We start from the raw sequence: 23,779 nt of genomic DNA on the forward strand, positions 1-23,779 counted from the left end.
CTGCATACAGAAGACAACATTCACTGTCAGCATACACACGACGATGACATTCACTGTCTGCATACAAACGACAATGACATTCACTGTCAGCATACACACGCTGATGACATTCACTGTCAGCATGGAAACGACAACACCATCCACTGTTTGCATACATAACATATGACAACATTCACTGTTAGCTCAAAAATGATGTGCACATGCACTGTCAGTACACATATGACATATCCATTATCCGCATGGAAACGAAGACATCAATATATACCCACGCTAAGCTTACTATAAGAGCGCAATACGATTCACTTATCAGCATTCAAACGACAATCGTTACATTCACTGTCAACCTGCAAACGACTCTCACAAAAGATTGTGACTCATTACTGAACATTATTATTGGATAAATATTAGTTTCCGATTTTAGATGCAAGTAATCTATGAATTATTTGAGTTGAGTTTTTTTTGCACTAAGAAGTTTGTGTTGATATAGGCCAGCAAATCTACACCAGCGATGCAATGCTGTACGCTAGGACACGCATCGTATCTGTCGACTGCCGTCTCCGACTCAGTTACTCACTGGTTGTTGCTGAGGTAGGGTGTCGAAACGTTGCAGAAGTTTATTGATAGAAAGAAAATTCGCTATAAATAGCATACATCATTATCTATTACAATCTTGTACCTGATAACTTCGAACTTTTGTTGTTGGTTACATGAAAATTCCTCTACGGAATCCTTTATTTCACATTATTCTAAGGTTGTTTACACTGCGTTCATCTAGTAGCTTAGTAGGACATGCGAGGCAAGCATCTTGTTCATCTGAATCCTTGGTTGAATAGATAGTCTTAAAAAAACTGACGAGCTTTCAGCTTTTATCCATGATCAATATTATTTTATTATAATGAAAAAATTACTACAAAATATTATTTAAGTTGATAATTTCATTACATATTATTTATAAGGTCTCTAATACTTGAGCCATGGGACTCGTGTTGAGAAGTACCTTGCAAGTGGGCGCCCGTGTCTCTTCCTCCCGCCATGTAGGTAAGATACTTACGCTAATCGGAACTAATATTGTTGTTGGTGATAGCAAAAATTCAAGTGCTGGAAATAGAGAGTAGGTTTAGTGTAATAATGTTTTGAAAATATGTGGCTCCTGGTACCCAATCAGTCAATTTGAGTACCGTAATTGATTTTGTAAATATTGATCTTTGGGAATAAAATATTTTGCTAATTATTACCGTTTTGCTCGTGAAGTTTTTTTGATACAATTCTAAGTCGCGATTTTAACACTGTATTGTATGATATCGTAACATTACCGTCAATGAAAAAGTATTGCTTTGACCGTTCTTAAGTTACGCTCGACATTCCAATGCAAGCGATTCATCTTGATGGCATATTAATGGCGAATTTTCTATATTTACATTACTATAAAGTATGGAATTAGACAATTCGCTTCTATCAGTTGTAGATACTATTAATTTTTTTATCAGGTTTTTCTATTATTGATGGGCATATCGTTAATCGGAGTCAAGATACCGGGGTTAACTTAACAATGTGTTTTTGGCAGTAGTTAAATACTGGGTCGATTAGTATCGTTATAAAGACCGATTTTGCATCATAATTATTTTATTAGCCTAAAACTAATGCACTTTACACTCATTCATCGTTAAAGATTATATATAGGAATTAATTTATTTTCCTAATATTCCTAGATGAAAAAAATTAAGCCGGGCGACTAAGAGTCATGTTATATCATCGGTCGTTTTTCAGTCCGGCGATGTCACGTCACCGCAACGTCAGCCGGCAGCGCGAGTGCTGAGCCGCAACTGCCACCCTGCGACTACCAGCCTCCTCCTTATCAGGTACCGAAGAAACCGATCAGCGATCTCGTTGAACCCTTTTTAATTTATTTGAAGAAGGATTTAGAAAAAGACAAACGCTTTCCGTCTGTGAAATCAATGGTTTCTTTATATGCAATTGCCCTCTAACTTACATGCAATAAGGAACTGCGTGCATGGAGGGCATCTAACCTATCGAGAGGGGTATTCCAAAGGCGTTACAGATATCAATCTATCGATCTCAAAGCCACAATTTACAATTATTTGAAAAATTCTTATCCCCACATTATGCAATTCACCTCATTTTTGCCTAATTTTTTTTGCCATGAAAATTTCTGAGCCAAACATGCCCCACCCAAACCAGGGTCCACCGATGTCCGAGCTGCTCCGTATCCGCAAAGCGCACGTGTCGCCCGCGCTGTTCACGCTGTATAGCTCGCCGCTGCTGCTGCATGCGGGGCACCGCCAGTATCTCTTCGACCACCAAGGCAGACGCTATCTCGATCTCTTCGCTGGCATCGTCACCACTGGCCTCGGCCACTGTCACCCGTGAGATAGCAGTTAAGATTGATTTCATTAATGAGAAAATTGTGTTGTAATAATGAGGTTATCGCTATTAATAATTTGCTAAATTTATGTCACTTGGAAGATGAAACATGCTGTACGAGATAAGAATGTATTGAGATTGTTACCCTTAAATAGCTCAATAAATATGATGCTCGAATATTTAATCAAATATTGATTAAATAGATATTCGAGCCGCGTATGCTCGAATATCTAATTAAATAATTGGAGCACAAATAAGGTGCTGTAATGAATAATTGAATAATACTGATAAATTTGAGGAAAAATTGACACAACTTCTGAATCGTCAAATTTCAGTTGAACAACTATGCTGAAATTGCTGATGATCGACTGATAAGTGAACCGGGTTCTTTTTTTTTTTGTATCTTACTGTTCTATGTTATAAACCATTAGATTCATTTATGGCAACAGCAGTGGAAACAAACTACGCTTGATTATAAGACTTAATTAACTACAGTTTTGTTACTGATAAACTACGAGTTGATCGATACTACTTTCCGTACAGTCAGCCGACTATGATTTTGAAAACCCGATTGAATTAAAATATTCAATAAAATATTTCAGGATTTCCCTAATATTATTTTTTCCTAATAATATTTCCCTAATTCCCCTAACAATAAATTAGTTGATATCAAACCTGTTAGAAAGTTTCGTTTCGTCCAGGAAAGTGATCGAAGCTGCGACGCATCAGATGAAGACGCTGTGGCACACAAGCAACGTTTACTTCAACCCAACCATCCATCAATACAGTCAAGCGCTCGTCGACACCTTGCCTGGCAACCTTAAGGTGAGATTGCTGATGATCAACTGCTAAGTGTATCAAGTTCTTTTTAGCGCATTTTCTCATTTATGGAAAAAAATGCACTACTGTGCTCGCCATGTCCGTCTGTCTGTCTGTCTGTCTGTCCGTCTGTCCGTCCGTGACTTCAAGTTTTCGTCGACGAGAAAATGCGCTCTCTGTAACTCACTGCAGTGAGTACTGAGTTATATTTTTTTAACCATGTTCTTCTATGTTTTAAGTTGAAAATAAGGTGATTCAACTCATGATGAAATGTTGCTATTATTTTTGAGGCACGTTTGATATGTAGTAAACGTAAATCAGGTCTATTGTTTTGTCACTTTATACTATTATGTGCGTTCATTTTCTTGAACAAATATAACGATTGCATTTTGTAGCTTAAGCCTCCTCTTGTTGATTGAAATTTAATAATTTACAAGTTTACACTCGAGAATTATTGTAAAGAACTTGATGCAAATTTCTTTTAAAAACTGATTTAATATCCTGAAGTTAAAACTTGGACTTCAGTGCCTCTTGTAGCCGAGTTGAGGTCATTTTGACATCAACTCGGCAACTGACATCAACTTCATGTCATTTTGACATCAACTCGGCAACTGACATCAACTCGGCAACTGACATCAACTTCAGAACCGAGTTGATGTCATTTAATATCACATCTCGTGAGAGCCAAGGGCATTGCCGAGTAGAAATTAATAAGATTTGAATAGAAATTCCTCAAAATTATCTATACCACTAAGGATTCTGATACAGAAATTATTTGCGTGTTATGCGAGGATTTTTTGGAGAAAGAAGCGCTGTGAACCACAGCTTGCTGATAATTTGTAGGAAAATCTTGGGCTCCGCAGTTACCATTGGCGCTTACAGATGTTTCTATGAATTGAACATCATTTTAACCTCAAAAAAAACGATGAATAAATTAAAATCCAATCAAATGAGGTTGTTGCTCGTAAGAAATAAGTTCCAATTTATTATACTGTGACAGTTCTATGTTTACAGTGACTCATGTCTGAATTTCAGACGTATTTACTCAAGCAATTAACGCCTGCAATTCCGGACGTATTTACGCCTGCCTGCAATTGCTGACGTATTTACGGCTGCAAATTCTGACGTATTTACGCCTGCCTGCAATTTCTGACGTATTTACGGCTGCAAATTCTGACGTATTTACGCCTACCTGCAATTTCTGACGCATTTACGCCGGCAATTTCTAACGTATGTACGCCTGCAATTTCTGACGCATTTACGCCGGCAATTTCTAACGTACTTACGGCTGCAATTTCTGACGCATTTACGCCGGCAATTTCTAACGTATTTACGGCTGCAATTTCTGACGTATTTACGCCTGCAATTTCTGACATATTTACGCCTGCAATTTCTAATGTATTTACGCACGCAATCATTGACGCAGAACGTATACCTGGTGAACAGCGGGTCGGAGGCTAATGACCTAGCGCTGCTGATGGCAAGACTGCACACGGGCAGGTTCGACGTTGTCTCCCTGAGGAACGGCTACCACGGCGCCTCCCCCTATACCATGGGCCTCACCGGCTCCAGCAAATGGAAGTACCAACTACCTAATGGATTTGGGATCCATCATGTAAGAATTCAGAGTTGATGGATTTGGGATCCATCATTTAAGAATTCAGAGTTGATGGATTTGGGATCCATCATGTAAGAATTCAGAGTTAATGGATTTGGAATCCATCATGTAAGAATTCAGAATTGAACGAGATGTTCATTGATATAATCATATATGGATATAATCATACATGATTATATATATAATCGTTGATATAATAATATATTTGATAGAGAAAAACAAAAAGAAAATTGTCAATAAGAAATACTCTCTGGTCTTCAATGAAACCTGCATTAATGATATAATCATGGATCCTCTCAATCATCCTAATCCTACCCTTACTCGCCCTACCTAACATCAGTTCTCTTACTCTTAGTGTCGTGAACTTGTGGAACAAACAATGTTCAGTGCCGAAAGTTGGTTAAAAATATTATCACTGTTGATGACAGTGAATTCATGCATAATGAAACTGGTTAGAATGTCTTACAGAGATTGCAATTTTGTTGTACAGATTGCAATTTTGTACTACTGAGATTTCAATTTTGTACTGAGATTACGATTTTGTACAGAGATTACAATTTTGAACAGAGATTGCAATTTAGTACTGAGATTCCAATTTTGTACAGAGATTACAATTTTGTACAGAGATTGCAATTTTGTACAGAGATTACAATCTGTCTCTTATACACATCTCCTTTACAGATTGTATTCAGCTGAGGAATTTTTTAATTTCTCTTCGCTGTAGTCGACTCCCGTGCTTTTATGCAGTTAAANGAGATTGCAATGTTGTATTAAGATTGCAATTTTGTAACAAGGTGACCAATCCTGACCCATATCGGGGACTCTGGGGAGGGTACCGTGACTCACCGGTACAGTCGGTACGCGCCGGAGAAGGCAAGGTTCTGGACGATGGAGTGACGTGTACCTCGAGCAGCAAGTACCTGGTACAGCTACAGGAACTGCTGGACTACAGTGTACCTCAAGGCAAACCTGCAGCCTTCTTTGCCGAGTCCATACAGGTACTATAATTAACTCTGTTAAATACCTCTCAATAATTAATGAAATTTTTATTCAATTATTAAAGAATTCATCAAAATTTATTTGAAAATATTGTGGCCCTTGCAAAAAAAAAAGAAATACTATTCAAAAAATGATTAGCGACTGCATTCATCTCAGTGTTCCCAGAATTGGATTAATAAAAATGAATGATATTTGAAAATTTTTACGATTCTTGGCCGTTCCCCTTAACATTTGATAAGAAGATGATCATCCAATTCAATTTTCTGAACCGTGTATTCTTTTATAAAAGCACTTGAGCGCAAACATTTTTGTTTCTAAATTATCCTGGTATGACCAAATTAATTCATGAATATTTAAATAATTAATTCCACTATTCTACCGCCTGACATGAGTAACCGGAGCAATATCGTCACTCGCCTATATACTTCCCAAAAAGGATACGTTCTAGTGAGTGCAAAATGACTTGCACTGATGGTTGCCGCCACTTACGACAACTTTAAAATGTTCTCTGTTGCGTACAAACGTCCTCAGGTTGCTACACTCAATAGTTTACGTATAATTTAAGTTGAAAGTTATGTTCCGGAGAGTGATATGCGGCGGTAGAGGGTTAAATAAAGATTTAAAGAATAATGTTCGTTTCCCTTTATTGCGGCTAGGGCGTGGGCGCAACAGTTCAGTATCCCTTAGGCTACCTCAAGAAGGCATTCGAGCTCATCAGGGACCGAGGAGGACTGTGCGTCTCTGACGAGGTCAGTTCTTCCTGTACTAAAAAAATGTTCGCTGGATTTTGGCAACGGGTTTGAAAACTTTTAATCTGAGAATAAGTTCATTCATGCTTTCAATGGATAGAAATTCGTTTAGTTAAGTAGGTTAAGAAAAAAAAACATATTCAAGTTATTTCGGAATAAGCTACATGATTAAAATAACCATGTTTAATTTTTGATTGCCTAAAATGTCCACAAACTCGTTCAAAAATTAACTTCAGAGATTTTTACCCAACTAATTAAGTTATTACTATTAATTAATATTTAATAATAATTAATATAATTAATCAATATTAATTAATATTTAAATAATAATATTAATTAATACCGAATTAATATTTCGGGTATCTATTTGTTGAATATCCGACATCCATATTAAGAACGAAAATATTCGACATGGTGAACATGCTCGCCTCTCCTGTTTATGACGCGATCAATTTCAATAATGCTGCTATCACTTTCAATAATACATCACTTTCAACAATGCTCTCACTTTCAATAATGCGATCACTTTCAACAATGCTCTCACGTTCAATAATGCGATCACTTTCAATAATGCGATCACTTTCAATAATACATCGCTTTCAATAATACATCACTTTCAATAATGCATCACTTTCAATAATACATCACTTTCAATAATACATCGCTTTCAATAATGCATCACTTTCACTAATGCTATCACTTTCAATAATGCTATCACTTTCAATAATGCATCACTTTCACTAATGCCATCACTTTCAATAATGCCATCACTTTCAATAATGCATCCCTTTCAATAATGCATCACTTTCAATAAAGCCACCACTTTCAATAAAGACATCACTTTCAATAATACATCACTTTCAATAATGCTATCAGGTACAAACCGGTTTTGGCCGTACCGGAGAGCACTTCTGGGGGTTCGAAGGGCACGGTGTTGTACCAGACATCGTGACTATGGCCAAGGGTATCGGCAACGGCTACCCGCTAGCGGCCGTTGTCACTACGCCGGAAATTGCAAGCACCTTATCTAAGGCCTTGCACTTCAACACCTACGGGGGTAATGCCTTGGGATCTGCTGTGGGCCTCGCTGTCTTGAAGGTGAAAATTGTTTAAGTTGTTAAATGCTCTTATCTAGCAGGTAGTGTTTCTTTGTTTAAATAACTGGTCAGAATCGTAGAACGTAAATAAGGTAAAATAAATAATTTAAATAACTGATCTGAAATTTCTTAAAGTCTGAATAAGGAATGTTCTTTTAGTGATGATGATATACGATTGCCCGAGGTTTTAAAGAAGTAGAGGATTATGTACGTTTTCAAATGTTGAATGTGCGGCACCTATATTTCTTTTTTTTCAATTTTATACTTTTCAGCTCAATTTAATCAAGAGAATTCTTCGTTTACTGACTTGTTTTCAAGTTAAGCCGAACTTAATATATATATTTGTACAATGACGGTAGGTAAATGTGGAATATATTTTACAGCAACGACTTTTTTACTACTAGTTAGCAAGTCGTAATTTAAAAAGCTTTCTTCTAATCAATTCTTGACTCGACAGACCATGCTAGAGGAAAATGTGCAGAAGAGGTCACATGAAGTCGGAACCAAATTCTTGCTTGAGCTCGGCAAATTGAGGTAATTATGAGCAGTAACATATACTGTAGACTTGAATTTTCGCCGTTTATTCAAAAGAAATATACCTCTTTGAAGTGAAATATGAGAACTAATTACGAAAATTTGAAAGTATTATCAACTGCACGATTTTTATCACGATCGACCTTTTACTATCCTCTCACCCATTCTTTTACTATTCTCTCACCTATTCTTTCACTTACACACAAAACAGGGACGAGTTTGGGAGCGTGGGGGACGTGAGGGGGAAGGGGCTCATGATTGGGATGGAGTTGGTGGAGAACCAGAGCACTCATGAACCCATGAACCCCAAACGGTTCATGGAGATCCTGGAGCACTGCCGGGACATGGGGCTGTTGCTGGGCAAGGGAGGCTTCCATGGCAACGTAAGTTATTGCTGACAAGTTTCAAACTTGCAATCATATATTGGACTATTTTTGAAAAGGAAATTACTCTCATTTAGCATCCAGATTTTTTTAAATATTTATAATTTCGGATTACGACTTATGTTGTGACAATATGCTGTTTGTTTGCGGATTAAAAGTAAAAAATAAAGAATTTCGGACTGAAAAATTCAGTTCAAAATAAATCATCATCAGGCTAATTAAAATTTTACGATCAACCATCCTATTCAAGTAAATATCCTTATGAATAAACCCCGGATATATTAATCAATATTTTTTTCCTTTGAATCAATTCCTATACTGAGAGTATTTTTGTTGCAGTGTGATGGGATGTTGACACAATAAATTACTCCATGAACTGATGAATAACTTGTAGTTAACGATACGGAATAACAATCGATATATTCACACGGTATTGCTATTTGCAGTCATTCCGCATCAAGCCGCCGATGTGCATCACCGAAGACGACGTTAAATTCGCCGTGGCAGTTCTGCGCGTCGCGCTGACCGCGGACAAGCAGCGGCAGCAGCAACAATAATCTAAGCAATAAAAATATAACTCAGTACTCACTGCAGTGAGTAACAGAGAGCGCATTTTCTCGTCGACGAAAACGTGAAGTCACGGACGGACAGACGGGCATGGCGAGCACAATAGTGCATTTTTTCCATAAATGAAAAAATTCGCTATAAATTAATCAAGATTCAATTACGTGGATCTGTCAGTGTTCAGAATAATCTGAGATGTTTTCCCGCATTTTGAGCTCATATTCGTATTTCTGTAAGCTGTGTTCTTACTTGAACTCTGGACGGTTATAATTCGCGTATAAGTACCTTTTCATCCTATACGGAAGATTTCAGTGGAACAAGTGACGAACGAAACTTTCTAGACTCATTAGATGTTATTGAATGTATAAAAATGAGTGCCAGAGTCACATTTTGACGAGTCACTCTGTTATACAACAGGAGATGCGTTGTTAAGTTAAATAAATTTTCGTGAACATCTTTGAAAAGTGGAATTATACAAAATTTTCGCAAACAGTTCTGGCGAAATTTTTTTTTACCGAAACGTACATGAGCATTTCGAAATAAAGTAAATCGAGGTTTGACCAAGAATTTTTAAATATAGATATAGTTTTGGGTAAGTGAGTTGTGTGCCATTTTTGTTATGTGCAAAGTCTCAATTGATTTTATAATAATTAAATAGTGCGATTATTATTTAATATGGAAATTATTTCATTAAATTACACAATATAGGTACCCACTAAAACTGAATACAAAATCAAACAAATTCACATATTTCAACCCTAACTGGTGTTCCTTCATTATTCCATGGATTTAAATTAAAGATCTGCTTACTCTAAAATTGCATCGAAAGCAATAGCTTTTTATCCTCCTATTCTCACTATTAAACTGAAGAAAAAAAAATCATTGAAGTTGGTATTATCTCATATCAGAGATATATTATTTAATGAAATGGTGCTATATCAGCTTTATTGCTAGTTTTGTGTGAGGTGTTAGTTGAATGTGAAGGAATTTAGTGGCTTGTATTTTAATTCAAGTCGATATTTACGTTACACAGTTGTTTTTAGAATACAGTAATATTTTTTGTTTCTTTCAACTATGAAGAGTATTAGCCTTTAAGCCTTTAAATGAGAAACGTTTGTCTTCAAATACGATGTTGTTTCAGTTACCTTCTAGTTGATAAGTTAATACAGAGAACAAGAATGAGATTCAAATAAAATTTAGAAATATTTAGAAATACATGTATAGAGACGAAATCAATCCCTTACGGGACGTGCCTATGAAAATAATAACAGATCATCACATACTTCTATAATTATCTTTGGGACACTGTTTTGTTTTTAATATATCCTTTTAATTTGAATTTTCTATGCAGGATACAATCATTATTTTTAATGCGTCACGCATACTGTCCATTCATGAGAAAATGTCAATTGAAATTCATCTTAGTTGAATTTGAATCTGAACTAATATCTGTGTATAATAATAAATAATAATAATTATCATCTGTGGGAGAACTAATATCTTCATCGCATGAAGTAGGAAATTAAAGATTATCTGAATATTCAGTCAACCATCGAAAACTTTATTAATAACAATTAGGGCAGGAATCATGGCACCGAAGAGAAATTTTTTTAGCAATGGCGGCTGTTCCGGCATCAGATTTTTGGCCACAGCAAATTCCAATGTAGGTTTGCTTGCGCGGGTTCAAATTCAAGTCTGTTCCCCCAATCCAGTGTAAACTATATCAAACAAAGAGCAATGTTCACAACCTTATCGTCATCTGCGAAAATTATAACTCACAATTTAGACTTGTTTCATTCATCTACAGATTTGATCAATATGAAATTAAGGCACTGGATTTACGAGTCATCAAAATTTGATTTATAAACAATTTAAAAGCAGTCTCATTTGATCGCGTACATATGGCTGGAAATAAGTTCTTACTCTTTTACCGAATGTCAAGATTAGAATATATCACAGTGAAACGTGGACTGACTGTCAGACATTGACAAGTAGACCGAATAAATTATCAAAATATAAGCTATTGCCTCAGAAAAATACCTTAAAAACTAACGAAGAATGCGAATCTAACTCAATCGCGTGATTGAACAGCGGAGAAGCAGTGTGCATTAAGATCTCCCAAGTCAGATTCTCAAATAAAGAGCAAACAATGGAATACATACATATATGCATAACTATAGCTTAATATAATTAAACTAATCATCAAGTGAATATCGCGAGCACGACAACAGTGAGAACAAATTAAGCCTTAGGTCAGATTTACTCTATTTTCTAAATGTAGATATAAAAATTGTTAACAAATATGCGTGCTTATGCGCTAAGGATATCGATGACTCGCCTCTTGAGTCAAGAACTGAAGGACGCTAACCAACATGAGGGTCGACGGCAACCACAAGAGGGTAGGCTGTTATGCCCTCAACGACTCAGTGCACTTCACAAGTCTTGCAAGGAGGTTGCGTTATTTCTGAGCCTCTTCAAGCCTCATTATCTTTTTGTGTCGACTGTTTGTGAGCTCTTTGGCGTTATGAACGCTTAAAGTCTTTTTGAAGTTCTTAGGCACAATTGAAACGCTGGTACTTTTAAGCTTTTTAGAAAAAGTTTATGTGTCATTGAATTGTCGTTACATTGATACTTGCTGAGAGTTTGGTTGTTTCCGACTCTAAATTAGTTAACTGCAACTAGCTTGGTGTCTGGTTAACAGTTGGGGTTAAAATGTCACCTAACGACTTTTTGTGCCTACATTGGCGTGCTTATTTTATTAGCGAAGTTTATTTGTAGCGTATAAATATTCAAGCGCGTGTAAATATTCAAGGAGACCTCCATTGAGAAGCAGTTATAGGAAAAATTCCGAATAATTAATTTTATTATGTTAAGGTTTTCATTTCATTTATCTCATTGCGAAAAATAACGCAAAAAAAAATAATTATGAAAATGAATTGTAGCTCTCCGTTTCAAGGAACTGAAAAATGATTGTGCAAAAATAAATCAAATTCGACTATTCAAGGCTTAATGGATGAAGAACACTAATGGAACACATGAAGAATGATGAGAATATATTCATAGTTATCGAGGTAAGACCATGAATGCATGGTCGAAAATGTTGAATTTATTGTAATACTCGTATTGTATTGTAATACTTTGTTACTATAGTAAGCGGTATTTAAAAAAACTAATAATAACCTAATAATTTCTCAGTAGGTAAGTTGAAGCAAATTTTTCTCGGTAGAATCAATTAACAATCGGATTAATTACATAATTTTTAAATGCTACATTCGCATCATTAACAGTATTTTATTACAACATTGTTGTTCCACACCGTTATTTCAAACTCAATGTTAATGGGAATAAGATTAGTACAATTTTTATGCTGTGTGTAAAGTCTGAAATGCATTCGAACTTTATCTGGAAGTAGAGAGCTGCGGCTAAAATTAAATGCATAATAATTTTAAATATATGAGCGCTTTCGTTTGAGCGGCTGCTAGGACTAGGAGTTACCTATTCCAGGTTATTTTAATTACTGTTTATGAACAGTATTATTGACTATGAACACTATTATCCTCAGGGGTTATTTTGAGGAGCTGTCCCAAGATGGCGCTATTCGTCCTACGGCTCTCAAGTTTGTTGTCATTGGACAACGCTTCACAGCCTCATGATTCTGTCCAAAGTTTCGATCCGACCTTCGATGGTGATAATCGATGGTCAGCATCTTACAACATAGACAATCCTGATTATTATTCACGAGGATATAGTACAGGAAACTTCTATGGCGCGATAGACCCTACCGATTTGCCGTCTACACTTCCCATAGCTTCTCCGTTAATCTCTAGCATTCCACGAGCAAATTCCCAGTACACCAACGGAACTCTTGCGCCATCCGAGACTCCACCGGTGATCGCTGAAGAATATTCGAATTCTTCAACATCGGCGCTCGTAGGATCGGATATAGAAAATTATCTCAAGATCAAATCAGCTGACAGTGGTGGAATCAAATCAGATATCAATAGTTCGACAAGTTTCACTCCTGCAGCTCACAACGTATCGGGAATTGGAGGCCGACTCACTGTAGAGAAACTTGTAGACAAGTCAGAAGATTTGCTTGATATGATAGGTGGCCTAGTGCCTGTTAATGATAAAGTCGAATCCTCTGAACCCGTTCCAAATTTTGAGTACTATGATTTTTCAGCCGAGAAAAATAACTTGCATATTCCTCAAACTTTAACAGCCCAATCCTTGGTCAGTCCAGTTCCTTACCCAAGAGTTAGACCGACAGACAAGAAAATAACGACGACAGATGCTCCAGCCGTTCAAATCATACACTCGCCATCAGATGTGGAAACAAATCCAGTCACAATAACACCACCGACATCAACCCCACTTCTAAAGAAGACAATCGATCCCGTAAAAATCGACTTAGGAGTGTCGACAAGAACCAATCCTTATCCGTACGGACCGATGTTGCTGCCTGGGTATGGCGGAGTGTCGTCTGGGAGCGCAAGCACCGTGCGCAGTCGTGTTCCAAGTGACCAAACTCCTACCGTGCAGCCTCCGGGAGAAGAGTACGAGTACGAGTACGAGGTTTATGACTACAAAGACAGCGGACGCAAAGTTCAGACACAAAGACCACCAGTGCTCTTCCATTTTGATGGTCCAGGATATGTTCCAGAGGCTCCAAGCACGTCCGCTCCTGCAGTGTGAGTTCATAATTTTGTATGTTATGTAAATAATCAGCAAGATTGGTTTGATTCTCAAAATTTTGATCACCAAACTAATACTTATGGTGTACATGATATTATTTGTCTTCTAAAGAATAATTTTTCATATCAATGTTTTGCAATAGTCCTAAAAATACTAAATTCAATGCTATGTTTTAAAATATGATACATTATTTTCATGGTATGTACACAAAAGAAATTTTGCTAACCGGTGACATATTGCTCGTGCATCCCATTATTGTAACTTTAATTTGTTCAAATTTTTACGATATCCAAAATTCGTATATGACAAGGTAAAATTTGTATCCCTGAAATTTGTGGCTGCTGTTAAAAAGTAATTCCAGGTCTGTAAATTAAAATCAAATTTCAGCACGTGATACAAATCGTGTCCTGTGTCTCGTCTTAAGGATATTGCTAGTGAATTTTGCTTGCCTGCAATGTCAACGAAGAACTATTTACAAGTTTACGAATTACTGGATCGCGTTATATAATCCGTACATATTTGGTAAAAAAACAGTGGGCGTATGAAGGATTCTGCTCCTGAAAATCTTCACTTTAAATCGTACCATAAAAAAATTTCACAGTAAAATAAATTCATAATAGTTTGCATCTAATTTCTATGGTTATTTTAGATTTCAATACATTATTCTACGTATTTTGAATTAATACGACAATATTACTGCTATGCAAGTATTACTAAATTTCGAATAATGGTTTTATTGATAATTTTCTTCTTCGTTTTTTTCAATAAATCGAACAATATTTTCCATTGACAATGGTGAGCCAAAAATCCCTAACCGAAAAACGTTTTTAATTATTAACAACGTTTTTAATGTGTCAACATTTATTATTATTTATATTTACTTATTATATTTCTATAATTTATTATAATAAAATTAAAAAAGATTAAAAAGAAATTAAAATACATTTTATAATTTAATATAATAATATAAATATTATTTATTACAATAGTTATTTATCATTATGTAGTTATGAGACGCATTGAATGTCAACAATACTGCGTATGTATACGTGTTCTACGCGACAGTAGAGTCACTGCCACTGATGGGCTTACCATGCACGAGAAGAGTGAGCTTATATACAGAGCGTAACTCTCCCTCCATGACAATTATATCGATAGCGTCATAAGCACCAGAAAAACAATCTACTTAAGCTTGCATAAACACGTAACATTTAACTTCAGCAAACAAATAGAAAACGAATGTCCTCATAACAATTCATATGAATATATACCATAAAATGATATATTCTCATACAATGATATGAGCGCAATCGTGTCTCGTGAAACATATTGTACGAGTAAACCATTTAAATATATACCCTGTTTTATATGTCATCAAAAAAGGAAGTAATGCATTTTATGGTCACGTTAAAAACATTAAGCTTTGCACACGTTTGCTTAAAGCATAAGAAATACCAGCAAAGTGCATACATATGAGCCCATAACTAAAGTTTCCCCAAAATATTTATAGAATTAAGGTAACATGCAGGAATTTACCGTTCAAAATCCGTTTCAGTAATAACAAGTTCAAATAAAACAAATAAAAAACTTTTAAAAACCACGTTTTCTTAACGGACAAAAAAGAAAAACATTTACTCTTACATAACATTTAGGTTATGTAAAATGTTGTGTAATGTTATGTAAGAGTAAATGTTTTTCTTTTTTGTCCGTTAAGAAAACGTGGTTTTTAAAAGTTTTTTATTTGTTTATTTTTAAAATATTTTTTATATATACTTATTTTCTAGTTTTTAGTTAGCAATTTTAGCAATTCATATAAATTTCCAGGGTTGGCAAGTGTGGATGTTCAAGAAAAAACTCAATTCCAAACCATGAATTTGTAGTGTTTTTTTTCTAATTAAAAAAATTTTTTTTAATTATTATTTCTGATGATCAAATCTTGAATTGTTAGGCAGCATAAACATGCATGCCAAATTTCAACTTACTAGGATGTTTAGAAGTGCTCTAAATTAAGGTTTGATTTTTTGATGACAGACGGACCCGAAACGAAGTCAAGAAAAACGTGGTAAAAAAGTACTGTATTAGCATAATTAAATTTGTAAAAATATGATGTCCAGAAATACATTAATTGTCGATGCGTTGCGACAATTGTGGACACGTGGTAAGACATATAATTGGTCGTATTGCATATAATTGGTCGTATAAATTGTGTTTGATATTTCGTTGTGACTTTTTCAAATGAACACAAAGGTCAAAGTTATTATAATTCGTTCGATCATCTAAAATATTATCATTTCACTCCTATTTTCTATGGTACTCAGAATCAATAAAGTTAGATATATTCCTGCACTTTTTCTCTCATAAAATTTGTCGTGTATTGGAATAGGATATTATTATTATTACTAAATTATGAAATACTTTCCAACAGCCGAAGTCCCACACCTAGTGACCCGTGGGACTGTGCTCCGCGATGTCCTAAGTAAGACAGCATATAAATTTTAATGTAAATGATAAATTTGCCGTTTGTAAAAATATATAAGAATAAATAACCCAGAATTAATTACAAACTAAGACGGAATGCTTCGGTCAACTGTCATTTCTTTTACAGTTGGCAATGCCATGAAGAATAATTGTATAAATATTTTCGAACTTAAGTTTTGAGAAGAATACAAATCTGGGACATTCTTCCATATAATCCAGGCTTTTCGTTCCGCAAATGGAATCTATTTATCGTGCTTTTGATTTCCGAACTGATAAAGTTAAGAAATATTTTTCAAATACATATTTCGAAGTTCCTTATTTATTACAACAGTATCAATAATTTTATTATATTACGTTAAATAATCAATTTCAAAGCTACACGCTGGAAGACTGGAACTCTTACTACGATGTGCGAAGATATCCTGAGATGACTTGGCTCAGTACCATCATCATCAACAAGGACAGGGTTCTTGCTGAGCTGGAGGGCTACATGAGACTACAAGACTACTTCTTTGGACTCAATGACCGCGGTGAGACGTGAAATTCATAATATTCATGGTAATGTGGCATTTAAAATATGTGGCAATATAACATAAACATAATATTCAACTCGTTATAGTTCGATCCTTCAGTGCACTCGGTCTTACTATGTCACAGTATTTATTAATCTACTTTTAAGTGATTAAGGCTCATCCGGCATCCCTTAAATCATCAGGAATTTAAAAGCTTAGAAAACGCCAAGTAAATTCTCTACATCTCCATGAAAACATTCCGGAGACCAGCTTTATTATCAGAAAAGAAACATAGAGAATTTTAAAAAACATTGTTTCATATCCGTTCAGGGCACATATACCAGCAACATGTTATAGCCATCTTCGTAAGTTGTTATTGCACACAATGCTATATATTGACTTCTTTGGCTTCGGCATGACCGCCGTTCAATGGAGGCACTGTCATTCGTTTAATATCAAAATGTGGATGATTTCTTCCTGTTTTAGGTACATATAGTCGTTAATTCCAGGTCAAACAGTTAACAATTATCTGCCATCCACAGGTCAGGTCCTGAATCTTTCAGCACCGTTCATAACACAGATCAAACATGGCCGCCATCCTGGTATTCTTTCTGAAGTGAACGACTTTACCATCTCCCTGCACGTGCCACCTGGAGCAGCTGGTGAGGGGTATGAGTTACCCACACCCATCAGTAATGAGGTACGAATTGTCAGGAATTAGGTACATATTTAATGTCAATCACCATATGGGAATGAGGTCTTTATAGCCTCTTCTCTGAATACATTTGGTATTTGTTTCCCACACCTACAATCGAACTCTATGGAAAATAAGACCTCGACATGATTAAAAAACTGAACAAATTTGCAGGTGATCATTGATACACTAGTGAACAGTACGCAGGAAAATATTACCCATTAGCGAGTCAATAACCTAAAAAATTTTTAGTTACCTATATCGACGCTCTGGTGGATAGTGAGTGCCCGAAATATATTAACATATATAAAGCAAAGATCTAATTAAAAACAAAAAAAGTACAAATTTGCAGGTGCTCATCGACACTCTATAGTGAACAGTACCAGGAAAATATTACCCATTATAGAGTCAATAACTTAATAAATTTATAGGTCCTTATCCACACGCTGGTGACCAATGCCCAAAATATATTAATATATATAAAGCAGAGATCTTATGCAAATTAAAAGTAGAATAAATTTGCAGGTGCTAATCGACACACTGGAGGCCAAGACCGTCTTCGTGGCGAGTTTCGAAGTGGACGTGTGGGACGTGACGACGGACTTCCTACAACGCAAGGCCGAGTCCCTCATGAGCAGACTGCGCAGCAACGGCGAGGCTTTTGTTGACAGATATTATTATCTTGCTTCATACAGCAGGTGATCTTTACGATTATTATTAATTAACTAAATTATAATTCATTAATTAACTAAATTATAATTACTAAATTACCTATACTGAATTAATCAATTGACGAAGTGAGACTTGAAGTTAATAATGGTTTGTATTCTGCCTAAATTTTTGACGAATTCGGCAAACCACCAACAATAACCTTGACCCACGTGCTTCCATATTGGTTAATGTTCAGTGCAATCTGTTGCATGCGACGATATATTTTGAAAGATAATGCAGTTCTAGCGAAATACTATTATCGATAATAGAATTGAAGTACTTCAACGAGAATTTTGTTAATTTCACGATAAATAAATTATTTTAACACAATGCAGGTTATATAATAATAATGATATATATGTATAAATGATACTCGGCAAAACATATTAAAATATGAATAATATTAATATTAATAGCATTATTTTTTAAAAATATTATTAAACAAAAATGATACTCGGCAAAATATATTAAAATATTAATAATATTATTATGTAATAATAATATTAAACACAAATGGTACTTGGTAAAACATATTAATATATTATTAACATCAATATTAATAGTATCACTATTTAATAATATTAATAAACAAAAATGATACATATTCGAGACGCCATACATATTCTATGACACATATCCGAAAAATGATACATATATACACATACAGACCGGAGCTGTACCAGCCAGTGTACTACGAGGTGTGGGTGTACGCGACCAGCTTCAGGAGCCCCCATGTACCGCCCCCTGAACCCCTGCCTCGCCCCAAGATGCCCCCCCTCAGTAAAGTCACCCAAGAAACCATGCAGCGGCTCTGCAGAGGTAATGTCACTTTAATAATGTCTTTTTATTATATATTATTATTATTATCATAATATTTATAATCTTTTTATTATAATCTTTTATCTTATATTTTATTTTTTCTTTTGTATTTTTATTATCTTTTTGCTGTATTGTGAATCAATATTTACCTTGATACTTCCCTTGGGGTTACAGTGTACTTGAATGGATGCTTAGATTTAGGATTATGAGTGAATTAAGTCATCCAGAAGGTTAACTGATAATAGGTATCATGGGACGAATTGTACATGCAATATAATTAACAAGATATTCGAAAAAATATATTCTGAAATAAACATTCGAATCCGGCTTCTGGCGAAAAACATGGAAGCGGGATTTTTACAAATTTATAGAGCTATACCATAAAACCCCGTACCATCTAACACTTTTTAGTTCACATCATTCAGCCTTAGACTTACAGTCATTATGACAACTTTGCCGCCCATTTCTTGAACTAATTTTAATTATGTATATTTTAGAAAGTTTCTGTGTTCAAAGGTCTGAAATCTGTCATTGAAAGTATTCAGATTTATATATTTAAATGCATTTTTAGACCATAAAAACATTTATTTCAGGGATTATCAACGCTCGTGAATTAATAGGTCAGAACAGTGCCTGGATAGTGTGTTAGTACAATTATATTGCATTCACATTTTTGTTCTCAACATGATTGGAAAATACCCTCAATACACTTTCCCTACCTGACTAAGGAAATAAATTAAATAACTCTTAGTCTATATCTATAGTTTTCCTAATTACTTTATCATACTTTAAACTTAGCAGTTACATTATTTCTGATTCAATTTACAGATACACATACTGTAAATATTGTGTACACACACACTATATTCACACAATACACATACGCATATTTTGTATCTGTTACATATCCGTACAAAAGATACTATGACCAATTCTGTGTCTTACTATCTCGGTAAGAAATCACAAATGAACACTTGAATGTCTTCACAATGTCTCTTCAGATTTACTTTACAATATTCATCATTTACATCAGTAAATGATGAACATTGTAAAGTAAATTGTATAAATGTAATATTGTACTTTACATCAGTACAAACAAAGATCCTAACCTAGATACAAATAACTGACATCCCGTCTACTATACAGATATGAAACAACTTGTAAACCAAAAGTGAATTTATGTTGATTATATGGATGATAAAAGTCTCATTTTAGTTACGAAAAAAAGTTATATAGTCCAAACAAACTTAAAAAAATTTAAAGTACGAGAAAAGATTTACTTGGCTCTTCGGTGAAGACCAAATAAATAAATTTCAATTCACAACCTCGATTTCGGTCGTCCGTGTAGCGACTCTGTTCTCGACGTGCAGGAGTGGAGTGCCCGTCGTTCGAAGTGGTGAGGACATACAAATACGGTATACAAAAACGTCGCTACTTCGACGTAGTCTTCGCTTCCGTCTCTCCAGGCGACTGCTACTTCTCCACACTGTCTGTGTGGAAGGGATTCATGCCGTTGCATTTATACAAACATGGTCAGTTGTGTGCTTGAGTCTCATCTCATAATATTATCTATATTCTAGATTTTTGTTATGTTATTTCTAATTTTGGAGGTGGCAAGATTTTACGTGTAGGTACAAATCCTATTAAGAATTTACTTCTATATTCCTAATTTTTGTTGTTTTATTTCTAATTTTGGAGGTGGCAAGATTTTACGTGTAGATACAAGTCCTTTTAAGAATTCACACGTTGGATTCTCCGATAATATTCTCAAACATTATATACAATAGTATTTAGGATATATGAAAGCCCCTGGCCCATTTTATTGTGTATATACCTGCCAGGTTGGTGAATTTTTGTCGGACTAGAGTCGTACTTTACAGTGGTCAGCGAAACTGCATTTTGCGGATCGGCCTTTACTAACAATTGATTCGAGAAGCATCAATTCAGCCCAGCGAATCACAATTTAGTTTATTAGGAAACTGAGAATTATAATTACAGTCACCGACATCAAATGAACAAACATGTAGGCTTCAGCAGCGCGCGAGCACCACACTGAGGCTTGTCCCTGCGACGTCTGTCGATGTTTAGGTTTCTAAAATGCTCAGAATTTTCACTAAGTATTTGTTTATGTAAATCAATACCTGTCAAAATCTAATAAGTATTTGTGTATTTACATCAATACATGTGGCGTTAATTTATTCCGTAGTTCAATTTTTTTGTACTTCTCTTTTCGAAGTTCAATAAAGTTATACATTTTTTCCTGTTATGTGACATCAAAATATTATTTTCTAACATTAACACAAGTAGGCACCAACTCGCACATGGAAGTTGTTGAGGCGACTCGTCCGATTGCAGTGGTCACATGTCTATAAATGAATGTCAATAAATTTCGAATGCCAATAAAAATATAAAATTCTTGCCATAATGTGACATCAAAGTATTGATTTCTAACATTAACATCACTAGGCATCAACTCGCACATGGAAGTAGTAGAGGCGACTCGTCTGATTGCGGTGGTCACATGTCAATAAATGAATGTCAATAAAATTATAAAATTCTTGCCATAATCAGGAATTTAAAAGCAAAGAAAACAGCCAGAATATTAACCATTTCTTAAGAATGAAAACGACTCGGAGTCCAGCTCCATCGTCAGTTCAAAGTTCAAAACCTATAAGAAAAGCAGAATCAATTAGAAAACTAAATTCACATCGAAGATAAAAACATAAATTGACAAAAATAAAAACAAATACACATAAGGAGACAGAAAGAGGGAGAGCATCTTTATAGTTGAAGAACGAACCGATTTTGAAGTTATTCACCAATATCACCTGCAGATTTACATTCGGAAGATATTTATTGATCAAATCTTTCAATTCCTTAGCCATGGTCTCGGATGCTTTACCGAAGTAGGGAAAAGAACAGTAAATCAGGTTCCTACTGTCACAATCGGGAACAACTTCATTATATTGCCTTGACATGAATTTCTTAATTTGAGTATAAATCAATTGCGACGGAAACCCATAATGTGCCATCAAAGTATTGATTTCAAACATTACCACAACTAGGCATCAACTCGCACATGGAAGTAGTAGAGGCAACTCGTCCGATTGCGGTGGTGCGGGTGAAAGAAGACTCGACTCCTAACACCGAGTGCCCCCAGAACTTGACCATGTCACTCTTCCTGCCCCGACGCCTGCACTCAGCGCCGCCTGTCACCGGCTACACCGCCGTCAGAAAACTATGGATAATTTTTATTGTTTTCCTAGAATATGAATTGAAATTAAATTTAATTTAAAGTGAGACCATTACATTTACTTAACCATTGTCTGGTTAAGTAATTATGGACCAAAACCAGACTATGTCTTAGAATTTGTTGAAAATTTTGGACCCTCTAATGCGCATTCCGCAATGAAGAAACTGTCTTTAATTAATTCTTGACCAACCAACATGGTCGTCATCATGTTTTTTTCCGTCAAATCGTTTTCAACTACAATTACACAAAATTTTAACGCACTAATATATTTTGACTTTTTCTATCAAATAAGTACATACAATTTGTATTTATAAATTTCATTTGCATCTAAAAATACGACAATCTTCAAATTTTCCGTGCCCTTCAGGTTCTTACAACAAAGCCATTTTTAGGGTAAAATTAATTTAGATTGTTTTAGCGCATTTTCTCATTTATGGAAAAAAATGGCGCTATTGTGCTCGTCATGTCCGTCTGTCTGTCCGTGATTTCACAGACGGACGAGTAAATTCGCTCTCTGTCACTCACTGCAGTAAGTACTGATCTATTCTTTATTATTTTAGCCTGGACCTGTGGTGATCACGGCCCTGGAAGACGTGATGGTCTATGCCTACACCGTGGGAGGCTACCTCATAGACCCCCACCGAGTCAGGAAAGAACTCTCCGACCTGCGCTACAGACTTACTGAATTTGGGGCGTGTTATAAGGATGACGTGTACTACGTTGTGGTTTACGACTTCATTTCTAGGTAAGACATCCTGTTAAATACTATAATTTTATAATTGTGCCGTTAACGACCTCATATCGGCGGACAATTAAACCTCAAGTGTTTCTCTAATAGCTTCAGCTTTTTCAATTGCTTCATAAATTTATGCACGTAAGTACGTATTTATTGAGTCATGATTTTATTTTAAATTTATCACATCCTGAAGTGAATTATAAAATTTTCAATTTGAGCGAAACATTTAAACTTTTTATCTGCATTTTCCGTCTGTCCACAGATATCACGGACGGCAAAACGAAATTTGGGTCGTTGCTGAGAACTGCAGAGCCACGCACAATGGCTAGGATTTAGACAACTGATGCTGAGACTTAAATATATACAATATTATAGAAGCTGGGAATAGAATTTAAGCAGTTTAAAATAAAAGTAAATTATCAACTTAATTAAAGATATTCAAGATTGAGAAGAGATAATACGAGATTGAGAGATAATACGAGATTGAAAAAATTGAAAGATAATACGAGATTTACCGGGCGGGGAGATATTAAACAAAACGGATTCTCTGATGCGTACATGATTGGTAAACACACCAAGAATATTCAACGTCATCTTCAACATAAGTTAGAAAGGATTCGAGTCAAAATTATGACCTAGAAAAAATTCTTATTAGAATACCACCGAGTTTAAATTTCCAATTTTCGATCAAAATTATAAATTCGAAGCTTTGGGGAATTCTAAAAAATTTGTTTGA

At 35.3% G+C, this 23,779-nt stretch overlaps 2 protein-coding genes across 2 annotated transcripts; both read left to right on the top strand.

Moving 5' to 3' along the window:
- Positions 1-582: 582 nt before the first annotated feature.
- On the top strand, positions 583-9,164 carry LOC108676415 (alanine--glyoxylate aminotransferase 2, mitochondrial). The gene is made up of 11 exons (XM_018164490.2): positions 583-1,038; positions 1,768-1,859; positions 2,200-2,384; positions 3,084-3,207; positions 4,628-4,816; positions 5,614-5,817; positions 6,475-6,567; positions 7,444-7,665; positions 8,122-8,198; positions 8,410-8,581; positions 9,028-9,164. Exons 1-11 carry the CDS (start codon positions 975-977, stop codon positions 9,136-9,138), a joined length of 1,533 nt encoding a protein of 510 aa, XP_018019979.1. The 5' UTR covers positions 583-974; the 3' UTR covers positions 9,139-9,164.
- A 2,868-nt stretch (positions 9,165-12,032) lies between these two features.
- LOC108676412 lies at positions 12,033-23,730 on the top strand. The gene is made up of 11 exons (XM_018164486.2): positions 12,033-12,216; positions 12,708-13,836; positions 16,266-16,316; positions 16,694-16,848; positions 17,373-17,530; positions 18,050-18,222; positions 18,903-19,054; positions 20,425-20,586; positions 22,120-22,283; positions 22,868-23,052; positions 23,306-23,730. Exons 2-11 carry the CDS (start codon positions 12,734-12,736, stop codon positions 23,370-23,372), a joined length of 2,370 nt encoding a protein of 789 aa, XP_018019975.1. The 5' UTR covers positions 12,033-12,216; positions 12,708-12,733; the 3' UTR covers positions 23,373-23,730.
- The last annotated feature ends 49 nt before the right edge of the window (positions 23,731-23,779 follow it).

Source organism: Hyalella azteca, unplaced genomic scaffold (assembly GCF_000764305.2).
Source record: "Hyalella azteca isolate HAZT.00-mixed unplaced genomic scaffold, Hazt_2.0.2 contig11902, whole genome shotgun sequence".
NCBI lineage: Eukaryota > Metazoa > Arthropoda > Malacostraca > Amphipoda > Hyalellidae > Hyalella > Hyalella azteca.

What these genes read in the sequence shown, in the direction of transcription:
- LOC108676415 (XM_018164490.2), top strand. Translation starts at nt 975, where the DNA reads ATGGGACTCGTGTTGAGAAGTACCTTGCAAGTGGGCGCCCGTGTCTCT. An exon ending in GGCCTCGGCCACTGTCACCC is followed by an intron (nt 2,385 to 3,083) that starts GTGAGATAGCAG and finishes CGTTTCGTCCAG; the next exon opens with GAAAGTGATCGAAGCTGCGA. An exon ending in CCTTGCCTGGCAACCTTAAG is followed by an intron (nt 3,208 to 4,627) that starts GTGAGATTGCTG and finishes TCATTGACGCAG; the next exon opens with AACGTATACCTGGTGAACAG.
- LOC108676412 (XM_018164486.2), top strand. Translation starts at nt 12,734, where the DNA reads ATGGCGCTATTCGTCCTACGGCTCTCAAGTTTGTTGTCATTGGACAAC. An exon ending in AGCACGTCCGCTCCTGCAGT is followed by an intron (nt 13,837 to 16,265) that starts GTGAGTTCATAA and finishes ACTTTCCAACAG; the next exon opens with CCGAAGTCCCACACCTAGTG. An exon ending in CATGCAGCGGCTCTGCAGAG is followed by an intron (nt 19,055 to 20,424) that starts GTAATGTCACTT and finishes CTCGACGTGCAG; the next exon opens with GAGTGGAGTGCCCGTCGTTC.